Source organism: Xiphophorus hellerii, chromosome 10 (genome assembly GCF_003331165.1).
Source record: "Xiphophorus hellerii strain 12219 chromosome 10, Xiphophorus_hellerii-4.1, whole genome shotgun sequence".
In the NCBI taxonomy this organism is placed as follows: Eukaryota; Metazoa; Chordata; class Actinopteri; order Cyprinodontiformes; family Poeciliidae; genus Xiphophorus; species Xiphophorus hellerii.
In genome coordinates this window covers 16,888,331-16,901,494 of record NC_045681.1, presented here as the reverse complement: position 1 = coordinate 16,901,494, position 13,164 = coordinate 16,888,331, and the positions used below count along the sequence as shown (strand labels likewise).

The 13,164-nt window shown below is 39.2% G+C and overlaps 1 protein-coding gene across 2 annotated transcripts in view; it reads right to left on the bottom strand.

The window, feature by feature from the left end:
- The window catches only part of grid1b (glutamate receptor, ionotropic, delta 1b), a 468,957-nt gene that overhangs the window by 39,576 nt on the left and 416,217 nt on the right, over positions 1 to 13,164 (bottom strand). For both annotated transcript variants that reach the window (XM_032574010.1, XM_032574011.1), the window contains exons 12-13: positions 12,782 to 13,124; positions 11,213 to 11,351 (exon numbers count right to left, since the gene is read on the bottom strand). In XM_032574010.1, the coding sequence (XP_032429901.1) occupies positions 11,213 to 11,351; positions 12,782 to 13,124 (482 nt within the window). The remainder of the gene's footprint in view (positions 1 to 11,212; positions 11,352 to 12,781; positions 13,125 to 13,164) is intronic.

Genomic DNA, 13,164 nt, shown 5'->3' with positions numbered 1-13,164 from the left:
GAGAGAGAAACTATGAGAGCCGAACAAAGCTATTGTTTTTTTGTTTTTTTTTTGTAACAGTTCCATTTCAGCTTCAGAATAACCTCTCAGTGCATTTCATGCTTCAAGATGTCTCCTTCTGAAGAGAGTAACACAGAGTCTCATTGGCAGAAGTGCAAAAACGTCTAACTTTGGTAGCCGATGAATATGAGTGCATCTGCTCCCTTTGTTTTAAAATGTATCCAACAACATTAAGGCTAAAATAAATAGTCAATGCTGCAAATATTTACTCTCCACAACATTGATTTATTTGCTATTTGCTAAGCCTTTAAAACTTCAAAAGTATTATGATTGCTCTTTCAAATGTACATAAAAAAAAACACCTGCCTCTGTCTTGTTTGAGTTAAACTGAGCTTTTTATATTCCTTTGGTTTAAAAAAAAAAAATCTGTGAAACCAGAGACTTTGCAAAAGACAAGTGTTCGTTCAAGACCAAGTGAATTTAAGATAAAAAAAAAAACTTTTGTAGTTTCTAACATTACAAAAACGCTCAGCAGCCCTCCTGCTCAATTTTCCACCTCCCTGAATCTCCAAGTTTCTGAGATTCAACGCAGCGGGTTTCATTTGTATGAGCAGTCTTTATAAGAACAGGCTCACATGTTTTTCAGAACTTTTGTCTCCTTCTCTGATATCCAGCTTTACAACGAACACCACCAGAAGTTTTCACACTATGAAACTACGTCTTCAGGACACCAAATCAATACAGACAAAAAAATAATTAAACTAACAGAGATTTAGAATTTTGATTCCTTTGTTTGCAGTTCTTTCATTTTATTTCTTAAATCTCTCAAGCAAATCACAGACCTCTCAAGTTTCTTTTGTCGGTATATTTTGCATACATAATGTAATTTATAAAACTTGACCGTAGAAGAAAAACAATCTATGCAATTTTTAAAAAGATAGCAGGATGCGACTTTTATCCAGAGAGGATATTCTAGTGGTAGATTGATCCACATTTCAATCATCCACATAAACATTCAGAAAACAGCAGTCAGTAATAAAACAAGTCTCGTTTTTTGAACCTCAACCAAAGAAAAACATCAGAAAGAACTGTAAAAATCCTGCTCTTGGTCTGCAAAGAGCATTACTTTCTCTTTCAGCACAAATTCTGGAGAAATCCTTTCTGAAAAGTTGTTGGAATAGCTACTAAATTTACCACACAAGTCATGTGACTCACGTCAGTAAACAGCTGAAGAGCCACTTCCCTCAGACAGGGAAACTACAGGTATTAGATGACCAAGTCCTACCGCCCACCTGCAAAGTTGGCCAGATCAGAGAGGATATGGAGCAGCTTCCTGTATTCCAAAGGGTTATAATAATAAGACATTCAGGACCAATTTATACACACAGTTAAATCCCATTCAACCACACACTTCTACGACAAGCCTCTGGCATCATTCTAGGTGGATATTTGACCAATTTTCTACATATAAAGTTAGCTTAAAGTAGTTGGTTTCCTGCCATGGACCTGGCTTTTAAAACCGGTTCGCAAACTTTCAACAGAGTTGAAGTCTGATTTCGGGTGGGCCCATTATGAAGCTTATTCTCATTTGGGTTTATCCTGTCCAAAAGCAGTTTGGATGTATGTTTGGTGTTTAACTTGTTCAAAACACCAAAATGTGTTCACGTTCCAACCATCTTGCTGTGGATTTGAACTGAAGTTGAAAAATTCGGAGGCAGTGGGTTTTCATTACAATGAACGCCTGCTATTCACAGGGGTCACAGACGTAAAGCTAAAATCTGTGAGTACTTGATATCCCCCTAAAAAATCCTTTTAATTGCCAATTTTAATAGTACAAAACCAAATAGATATGAATAGACACAGTGGAAACCGACTCAGTACTACTGCAGATGCTAACATCTGCAAGAAAATAAAAGGCACTCCAGGGTTAGGCTGCTTTGCAAACACCTGCCACTGGCATGTTAAGTGGTATTTCTGTTCCAGAAAAAAATCTACGCGAGTACTAAACCGCAAAAAGCTATTCAACGCAACTGTGCAAGTGGTAGTAAAACCGACCGACTGCATGATGGTGCCACCACAGTGCTAGCAGTACTGCTAGCACTTCCTCTTAGACTCTTCTTCTCTTGCTTGACCGGTCTTGTCATCAAACTTTTGCCCAGAATTCGGTTGACTGTTCCATGTGGGCAGCTGGAGCTTTCAGAACAACTTGAAGGTATCAGATTTCAAGCTCTTGGTCATTTCTTGGTCAGCACTCTCTCAGATTATGGTGGTATAAAAATGTATCCACTGCGGACAGTGACGTTGGTGTTCCAGCAGTTTCCATTCATAGCTGAGTTGAGCCCTGTTGTTTCCTGGGTTGGTCTCGTTTGTCCTCTGAAATATTCTGCGTTTACTAGATACAGGTATACATTTTGACCAAAGCGGTGAAAAAATTTGAATAACCTGTTCTTACAGATCTGACCAAAAACATGGTAATGGAACCTAAAGTTGTTTACAAGAGTTTTTACCAACTGGTACAAATCTACTAGAAATATTTTCAGGTTTGGACCATGTAATTATTTCAAAAACTGGTCAATCTAATAAGCATAAGAAATGCTTCTCATCTTATATAAATAAGCTCTCATTTGAACATTCAATAACCAGAAGGTAACATGCTCTGATCTTGTAAGGTCAAAATTCTGTTCAGTAACACATAACAAATTAGGGCGAATGCATATATTCAACGCTATAGTTCCAAACATCTTTGCAGTTGTATGTTGTATCATGGCCCAAATTAAAAGACCAAATTCATATGATGAGCAGACTGAAACCTCTGATAACTCTAGCTAATAAAATATGTTTCTTCCAATTTGCTACCCACACAGACCAGCAGGTTCGCTTTATTAAAACATTTATTCCACTCAACTCATTTTGACTCAAGTTATTTCTTAAATATTCTGTTCATGCAGTATCTTTGTGACTTTTTTGCTTAGTGTTAAACTGCATGATTAAACAGAGGTTAAAGGACTCCGAATTAGCAGCTCAGATCGTTTCCTTACAATCTCTACAATATCTGCAAATTGAAAATCCTCAAAAAACTTAAATTACTGTATTAAAACCTGTAACACATAAGATGTAGCTTCCACCGCTGTACCTAACTTAAAGTCCCAACCTAGAAAAAAAATAATGAAAATACCAACTGCACCAACTGAATTCAAATCTCATTCACAATGAAATTAATCTAATTATGTCAGACCAAATATTGTAGTAATAATTTCCAAATCGCTCTTCAACAGGACACTTTCATAAAATAATTTCAAGTTCCCTCTCAAGGATCTGCTTTGTCTCCAGATAAGCCAATCAGGTCACTCCAATCTTTACCCCCCCAAAAATCATCGTTTTTAATGTTCTTTTATGAGAATCTTCACACCAGCTCAATAACTTTACTGTTTTCTGACATTTAATAAGGCTGCTATTTACCTTCAAATTTACAGTTTTGATGGGACAGAAATGTCAGGCTCTGCTAATGATGTTCCAAATGTCATTATGAGCTGGAGACGGAGGCACAGAGCCCGACATGCCGTTGTTCTGCGAATGATGGGTTTCCTCAAGAGGCTTATAAGACACAGACATATTTTTAAAAATTTGTCTGCTATCCGTGAAACGAATGTGTGACTTTTTGCTCTGTCTGTAAAGCTTATAACCAATAAAAACATAACTCCCCCCATAAAATATGTTTTTCTTTAATGCATGCATTACATGACACATAACTTAACCCTCCTGTTATGTTCGTTTCTAGGGTACAGCAAAAATGTTCGTGGGTCAATTTGACCCAGGGAGTGCTTAATCATGCAATAGTGTCAGAAACCAAAAAATTCCTCCAAAACATTTTTGTATCTGATTATTAACTCCAATACTAACCATTTCAATCAATATTTGTGCAATGATGTTTTATTATTTCTCAGAAATTAAGGATCAATGACGACAACCTGCTCATTTACTCATTTGGACATAAAAAATGGAATTTAGATTTTTAATGTCCACTGAAAAAAACCTAGACACAAAAAAACAATAATTTCCTTGAAGTTGACCTTTGGTAAATTATTTTATATTATACTTTTTTTTTTTTTACCAAAGGGTGATCTTTATAATTGAACTTGAGACACACATACTGTTCTGGGTCAAATTGACCCGCTGATTAAAATCAAGATAAATGAGTCATGCAGAGAGTATTTATGTTTTCATCCACTTCTGCTGAGTGTCACTCAGAGTGGGTGGAGTTTGTCCACAGGAACAGAAAAGATTCCCGTCAAAGGTTGTGTGAACACCTGCTTTCTCGCAGTTTCCTAGTGAAGTAAAGAAAATAGTGAGAAAGTGGGCTTGTGTGTGTGTGGTTGGGTGTGTGTGGGTGTGTGAGTGTGTGTGTGGTGAAATATGGTTCATAACTGCAAGGAAACATATAGAATTGGACATTTTATTCAAATTTTTATTATGGAACAACACGGAGGACGTGTATCTCCTCCATTTGCAAAAGGTGGTACAGACATATACTAGCATCCATTCAGTTTAACATATTGGTCCGTACAACATACCCCTTCCTGTGGTTATCCTACCACCGGTATTTAGTGTTCCATTTTTTTTTTTTTTTTTTCTTTCCTTCTTCCGCCCCAGACCCTCTCAGAGGAACGGGGAGAAAAAAGAATTAACAAACTGGTACCACATCATAAAAACTTTCCTGAACTGTAAAACAGTATACATCGAACAGAGTAGCTAAAGAACAGTGGGTGTCACCTCATTGTCATCGTTTTCAGATCTGGAGTCCATGAAAGTTTGCCATGGGGTCCAGGATCTTTCAAATCTGTCTTGCTCCAGTTTCAGTGCAAATGTCAGTTCCTCCATCTTGCGAATGTCTTGGATGATGTTTATCCAGTCTTGTAGTGTGGGTGTTTTATCAGTCATCCATTTTCGAGTGATTGCTTTCTTGCTGGCAGTAAGCATTATATTGAACATGTATGTTTTATAGAATCCCTTTACACAGTTTGGTCGTCTGCCCAAGAACATCGTCTCAAAGCTCAGAACAAGATTGACCCCAATAACAAACTCTACACTTTGCTTAATTGTCTCCCAGTAGGAAAATAGTTTAGGACAGCTCCAAAAAATATGAAAGTGGCCGGCTTGATTCGACCCACATAACCTCCAGCATGTTCTGTCTGCATTTCTGCCCCTCTGAGCTGGTGTTTTGAAGAAGCGTGTAGCAGTCTTCCAAGCAAATTCCTTGTAGGCTAGTGATGATGTACATTTCCAACAGTTAATCAAAATGTCCGACCAGTCCTCAATGTGAATTTGACTGTTCCTTTCCTTGTCCCATCTCTCCTTTATATATAGTGTATTCCCCCCTGCCAAGTTTTGTAGTTCATTATACATTTTAGACGTTAATTTATTAACGGGGGTTGATTGATACGATTTTAGAAAGATGTTCAATATGTCGACAAATGTTCCGTCTAGCTTATCTTTGTTTGTTTTTTCTAGATAATGCCGGATTTGTAGATAACGGAAAAAATCTCTGTTATCAAGGCCATATTTTTGCTTGATATCTTGAAAGGTCCTCAGACAACCTTTTTGATATAAATCATTGTATTTTACCAAGCCCTTATCAATCCACTTTTTAAAAGTAATATCTGTTTTATTTGGGGTAAAATCTTGATCATATGCTATCCACCTGATTGGTAAACATGACTCTTTATTTTCTCTTACTAATTTTGACCAGGTCTTGAGTGCTGTTTCTGAACATGGATTGAGTTGTTTAAGGTCTTTTATTAAGTCTATATTTCCAATTGCTGCTTGCAAGGGGACACCAATGCTTTTGCATTCAATCTCCTTCCATTTTGCTGTGTATGAGGGGTCACACATTTCCACCAATGGGATTATTTGTGCTGCTTTGTAGTAGTTATTCATATTTGGGAGTGAGAGACCTCCTTTACTTTTATTTAACTGTAAAGTTTTAAATCTAGTCCTTGGCTGTTTCCCTTGCCAAATAAATCTTGAAATCAGTTTGTCAATTTCTTGGAACATAGATTTGGCTGGTTCTGCTGGTAGTGACTGAAAAAAGTAAAGTAGCTTTGGCAGCATCATCATTTTGATAGCCTCTATTCTCTGCATGAGACCCAGATAGGGTAACAGGCTCCACCTGGATATGTCATTTTTTATTTTAGTCATTAATGGGTCATAATTTACTGAGACAATATTCCTTGGGTCTTTAGGAATGGTCACTCCTAGGTATACTATTGAGTCCATGTCCCAATTTATTTTGAAGTTTTCCTTATCAATATTATTGGGTGAATATTTGAATGTCAAAACCTGAGTTTTGTGGGAATTCAGTTTATAACCTGAAAATTTCCCATACTCTATCAAGGTTTTATGTAATTCTGGGAGGGATTCCCGAGGTTTTGCTAAGTAGATTAAAATATCGTCTGCGAAAAGCGCTAATTTTTGTTCAATATGATTTATCTTAATGCCATGTATTTTGGTGCTCTGTCTAATCCATTGTGCTAAAGGTTCAATAAATATGGCAAATAATAATGGGGATATAGAGCATCCTTGTCTGCACCCTTGCTCGATTTTTATTTCTTCTGATAATCCCCCGTTGATCCGGATCCTACCTGTAGGTTTGTTGTACAATTCCTGAATTATCTTTATAAATTTATTGGAAAAGTTGAATTGGGACAAGACTCTGAATAAAAATGCCCAGTCTACAGTGTCGAATGCTTTTTGGGCGTCTAGACCCAGTATTATTGCTTGTTCGTCAGTCCTCTTAATATGATTAATCACGTTTAGGGTTCTTCTAATATTATCTCTGGTACGTCTCTTCTTTATGAATCCAGTCTGGTCTAAATTTATTATATCTGGAAGAACATGTTCTAGTCTTTTAGCTAATATGGCTGTAAAGATTTTATAGTCTTGATTAAGTAGACTAATTGGACGGTAATTCGAACAGTTTAGTTTGTCTTTACCTTCCTTTGGGATAACTGTAATCATTGTTTCCCTCCAGGAGGGAGGAATTTGCCCCCCATTTAAAACCCAATTAAATGTTCTCAAAAGAACAGGAGACAGCTCTTTTAAATAGATCTTATACCATTCAGCGCTGAATCCGTCTGGTCCTGGTGATTTGTTCAATTTTAAGTTATTTATTGCTTTTTCAATTTCTTGAAGCGTTATATTTTTGGTCAGGCTTTCATTTTGCTCATTTGTTACAGTGGGCAGTAACAATTTGTTCAGTAGTGTGTTAGCTTCATCCATTCCTTCTTGTTCTCTTAGGGCATACAATTTTTGGTAGTATTTTTCAAAGCATTTTCTTATTTCTGTACCGTCATATAAAACTTTATTAGTCATTGGTTCTCTAATTTTATATATAGTTCTTTCCTCTTGTTGTTTTCTTAGTCTGTATGCTAAAAATTTTGATGACTTGGGGCCAGACTCATAGTAACTTTGCCTTAGGAATAAAAGTTTCTTCTGTATGTTGGTCTGCAATTCATGATCAATTTCATCTCTGATTTGTTTTATTTTTTGTGTAATTTGTAGATCTACTTTGTTTTTATTTTTCCCCTCTAGTTTGGTCAAGACATGTTTTAAATTGTTTAATTTTTCTTGTCTAGTTTTTTTTATAAGAGATGATTTTGCAATTATTTTTCCTCTCAGGACAGCTTTACATGCATCCCATAATATTGCAGGAGAGACTTCTCCATTGTCGTTGTCCTGCATATATGTCTGAATTTCTTGCCTTAACTCCTCTTTAATTCTGCCCTTGAGTATGCTAGAATTAAGTCTCCATAAGAACGGGGTTTTTGTTTTGTTCACATTTACTTCTATATGAAGTGGGCAATGATCAGAGAGGTCCATCAGCCCAATATGACATTTTTCTACTCGTCCTACGTCCTTATTATACATGAAGAAGTAATCAATTCTTGAATATGTATGGTGAGCAGCAGAGTAGAATGTATAGTCCCTCTTTCTGGGATTGAATTCACGCCAAACGTCACTTATCCCCAGCTCTTTGATCATCTTCCTGATCTTCCTGTCTAAGCTGCTGTTAATTCTGGGTTGTTTAGAGGTATCTTCAGAGGGGTTTAGTCTTATGTTAAAATCACCACCGCAGACTACTAAGCCTTGTGATTTAGTTATCATCATGTCGAAAATATGTTTATAAAATAACCACTCCGAACCTGGCGGAGCATATACATTGATAAAAGTAATTTCTTGTCCCTCGAGTCTGCCCACTACTATGTTGTATCTGCCTTCCTTGTCTTTATATTCATGGATCATCTCAAATGTGATCCTCTGAGATATTAAGGTTGCCACTCCCCTTCTACGACCTGTTTTGTGTGATGAACTAAAAACCTGATTGAAGCCCATTCTTTTAAGTTTATTATGCTCTACCTCTGAGAGATGGGTTTCCTGGAGGAATAACACCTCTGCTTTTTCCTTTTTCATCTTTCCCAATATTTTCGCCCTTTTTATAGGATTAAGAACTCCTTTTACATTGTAGGTTACAATTCGCAGTGGAGATAATGAGGTCATTGGATTATATATCGTTGGAAATTCCAAGCAAGTGAAATAGGTGACAACCCTAGACTACTCAAACAAAGAACTGAGAACAAACAGAACATTTTAGCATTGTAAATTAAGTTCACACGTGTCCATTTAAAGACTTCCTTTCTTCTGGTCTTGTTAATGACCTTAGTGATGTTATAGTTTGTGAGCGATTTTGAGGGAAAACCAGCGCAACTCCGTAGTTGCGAAGGGCCCCCTGGTGGCGTTACCTGTTTATGGCGTCCCATTTTCTAGGTGGTGTGGTCCCCGACTCCAAATAACGTCAAAGGAGATGAAGCATTATTAATCAAAACAAAACAGACCGGGATATGCTTGATCCATCCGCTCCTATGGTTGTGCTTGTCCTCTTCTAAACCCATCCAGTTTCTTCTTATATTCCTCCCGCGCTCCATTTCGTGGATGATCCTTGTCATTCTTTCCCGACTTGGTCCACATCGTGCTCTTGATTTTGTCGACCCACGTGGCAGATGGCTGAATGACAGTGATTTGGTAACCTCGATTCACCATATCTTTTGTAGCTTCTGCCGCAGAGTTGTAGACACATGTGTTGTTCTCGTAGAAAACTCTCAACCTGGCCGGGAACGGGGTTTGGAATTTAATCTTCTTTTCTCTGAGGACCCGCTTCACTTCGAGGTACTCACGTCGCCGTTTTAACACGTCTGGAGCATAGTCGTGATCCGCTATGACTTTTTTCCCTCCCAGCATGAAGCCTTTCTTTTGCCAGGCTCGTTTTAATATTTCGTCTTTGACCTTGGATGTGGCAAACCTAACTATTATTGAACGTGGGGGGGCTTCAGGCGGAGCTCTGGGTCCCAGAGATCGGTGGGCTCTCTCAATATTCAAGTCGAGCGATGTCGGGATATCCAGTTTCTCTCTGAGTAGATTCTCTATGAAAGCTGATAAAGATGGTGAGCTTTCCTCAGAGCCCTCCGCAATGCCGTGGAGCCTCAAGTTTTCCCGTCTCGATCTCCCCTCGAGCTCCACCAGCTTAGCCTCGAGCTCCTCCTGCACTTTACTTAGCTTCAATGCTACCTCTTCGAGCTGCTGAACCCTGTTCTCCGCCTCCGAGATGCGCGTTTCTGCCTCGTCCAGTCTTTTGTTTACGTTTTTTATTTCCTCTTTAACCTCTCGGAAGCCCTCACTATTCTCTCGACGTGATTCTCTTAGTTCTTCGAGAATAGTTTGTAGGTTAGCTGTCTCGTTAGCTAAATCGTTAGCCGCTAGTGAAGCATCCAGGCCCGAGTGGTTAGCCATGTCGTCTTCGTTCGATTCTTCCTCTCTTAACATTAGATGTCGAGACTGCAAAGTGCTCTTTGATTTAAACTTGGGCATTTCGGCCCACTTTTAAGTTACTTTATATCCCGCACTTGCGTCAAACCTGTGATTTTCAATAATATGTCGGGGAGCCACCTGATTATGCTGTCGCCATCTTGCTTGCTCACCCGGAAGTCAGAATTGGACATTTTAAAATCTTTTTTTTGCACTTTAACCTGACTGCCGGGTCAAATTGACCCGAACAGTATCGATGTAAAAAGTAGACCTAGGGTTTGGTACAAATGTGTAACATGAATAAATTTTCAACTTATGTCTAGAGTGCACCTATTAAGACAAATAGAAAACGTTTCATGCAAAAAAAATGCTTCTATTTTTTTTTTTAATTTGTAAATTTTAAAACGGGTCAATTTGACCCGGAACATAACAGGAGGGTTAAACACCTTGTCAACTGGAGCTGAAATGTTTCCTAAAGTCATTACATGTGGACTGCAAAGCTACAAAATCAAAATAATCTCACTATAGCTCAGAATATTCACAGTCTATGTAATGACATGTAATAAGATTAGCTCATTTGTAGAATTGTTTATGCTTCACTTCCACTTCTTCAACCTCTAACCGAACCAAGCTACTGCATTTTCACTTGTCAAGTTAACGCAATTTTCTTTCTGGCAGACATATCATTTCTTCATTAGTTATACATTCTTAGATTGTATGTTGTGTAGCCTAATTAAAATACGTCTGAATCGCCTGCCGTGGTGGAGCAGGAGTTAAGAACAGCTCACATAAGGAGGCCTTAGTCCTCGACGCGGTCGTCACAGGTTTGATTCCCGACCTGGTGGTTCTTTGCTGCATGTCTTCCCTCTCTCTCATTACCGACTTTCCTGTCATAGAACTTTCAAATAAAAGCTACTAACGCCTAAAAAACCTTAAAAAAATAAATAAAATATATGCTTGAAAAATAAATGTTAGCAAGTAAATATCAGAGAAAACGACAATTAAAATCAATATAAGTGAAAGTAAGAGGATTCTGGAGGAATTGCGGTGAGCAGCTTAAGCTAGACAGCTGTGACCTCTGATCCCTCAGACATTGCATCAACACACTCCATTCACTGTAATCGATCCATGTTCAATACCAGAGATCTGGTTTTGTGAATATTTAAGACTTTAAAACTACTAAGACAAAATCTGTAAATTGAAGATGAAAAATTCCTCCAGAGATTCAGATGTTGTTTTTTTTGCATTTACATCTAAATAATTCATATGTTTACAGGAGTTGCAGACAGAAGCCAGCAGCACGAGATGTGGTTCACCTCAGGGTGAGCCGCTCAGAAATCAGAAAAGCGCATGCTACCGTATGGCGTGGTCCATGCGTGACACGGTGAGGTACGCTGCCAAGTTGGCCGTGTACGACGAACACACGATGAGCGTGAAGAGCCACCAGCTGCCCATGACGATCCGCAGCGCCACCGAGCCGACCATGCCGTCACCTCCTGCGAAGAGATGCGAGGCACACGGGGGTCACCGGTCAAAATCTGAACACGGGTACTTGTGAGAGGTTTCAGGGCGAAGACACACTGAGCATCAAGTGGAAGGTAACACAGGTGTTCAGGGAAAACGAGGCGCAGGTACCAGGCCGGCCACCTCTCAGTGACCGCAAAGGTCGAACAGAGAGAGGTGCTTTATCACTGCAAGCACAGAGCCGGAGTCTAATCACAGTCGTCGGTTCAAAAGGTTTCCCAGGCAACCTGCCAGACCATAATAGATGCATCTGGGAGCCTCTGCTGTGAGATTCTGTGCGTGTGTGTGTCTTCCAGCTTAAGGATGTGCCTCCAAATGTGTGGTTTGTTTCTACCTCTGAGTGTCGGTCTGTTGCTGGGCTGATATTTCTATCTCTGTGGGGACACTTCAGCTTAGAAATGTGAAGCTGGGACTTGGGGGGGTGGGGGGCAGACTTGAGGACAAAAAACAATTCAAAATCTATTTTGAGAATGTGACAAGAATGCTGAATTCTAAAAGACAGACACCTTCTAAAATAGTTTGTAAAGTTATTTTGTTGTTTCCATACGGAAACAATTCATACCCAATAAAACTCAAATGTGAAAGAAAAATTCAAAGGGAAATCTCGCAGAGTGAAAAGTGCAAAACACAATTCGGCTCCCCAAACTTCAGAAGTTTTTGGTACAATATTATACCTTATTTGAAAAGGAAGTAAATTAGAGCACAGACATGCTGGTGAGAGAGAAAGAGTTAATGCCAATCACATACATGTCCATTAGTCATGTGACAAATTACCACCATTCTGGCTAGAATTCATTGGACTAACATATCGACTTCTTAAAGCTAAAGTTTCCAGCCATCCACAAGTCTTTTTAAGTGGGTCTGCTTCTAGGAAGGCGTGATTAAAAATAGGACATTTATATCTTTAGGATTATGATTGCAGCTGTAAGGAAAGTCATCACAAAGAACTGAAAAGAAAGACTGAATGTGAAACAATGAAACACCGGAAGAGATTCATACCACAGAGTCACTGACATTTATTCCAGATTTTTGAAGCAAATCTGTGACGCACTGATGCTTTTAATACCTTAATATAGAATATCAGTGCTACAGTTAGCTACATTTCCCTGTGCAAAAGCTGTGTTCTTGTGTCTCCACGTAAAAATATGTTGTAAATGGCTTATGGATATCTGCCATTGAGGTTCCACTGTTTCTTTCTTCATTGTTTATTCGAATGGGGACTAGTGTCAAGTATAAACAAATACCGAACACTAGCCTTCGCTAGCCCACAACACATAGCCATATGGGCCTTTAAGAACATAAAACAACTTAATAAAGACAGCGAAACATAATAGCCAGTTAGTTTGAAAGTTTAAAACAAGTACTTCTGTCCTTTAACTAACAGTGGGAACTTCATGCTCACCTTGCTGAACAAATGCTCCATAAACAATCCAGATGGCGCTGTGCAGCGTGCCCGAACCCACTCCGTTGGACAGATGGCCTGGCGGTGCATTCTGGGAGGAGGAGGAGCGCAGAGCTTGCAACCTGTTGAGCAGGAAGATGAGCACTCCCACCACCGGGATGGCGGCTGCAATGCAGGCCCACACGGCCAGGTCGAACGGCGCAAACAGGGAGAAGATGTTGATCTTCTCTTCGGGTTTTCGCAGAAGGATGCCGACGCTGTAGTCAAGGTAGCGCTTGCTGAAGTCGACCACGTTCTCCCTCTCCGGTGTGATGGTAATGGCTGACACGGCGAGGTCGGCTCTCTGCAGGAAGAGAGAAGGCAATGGGACAAAGATGGACGTC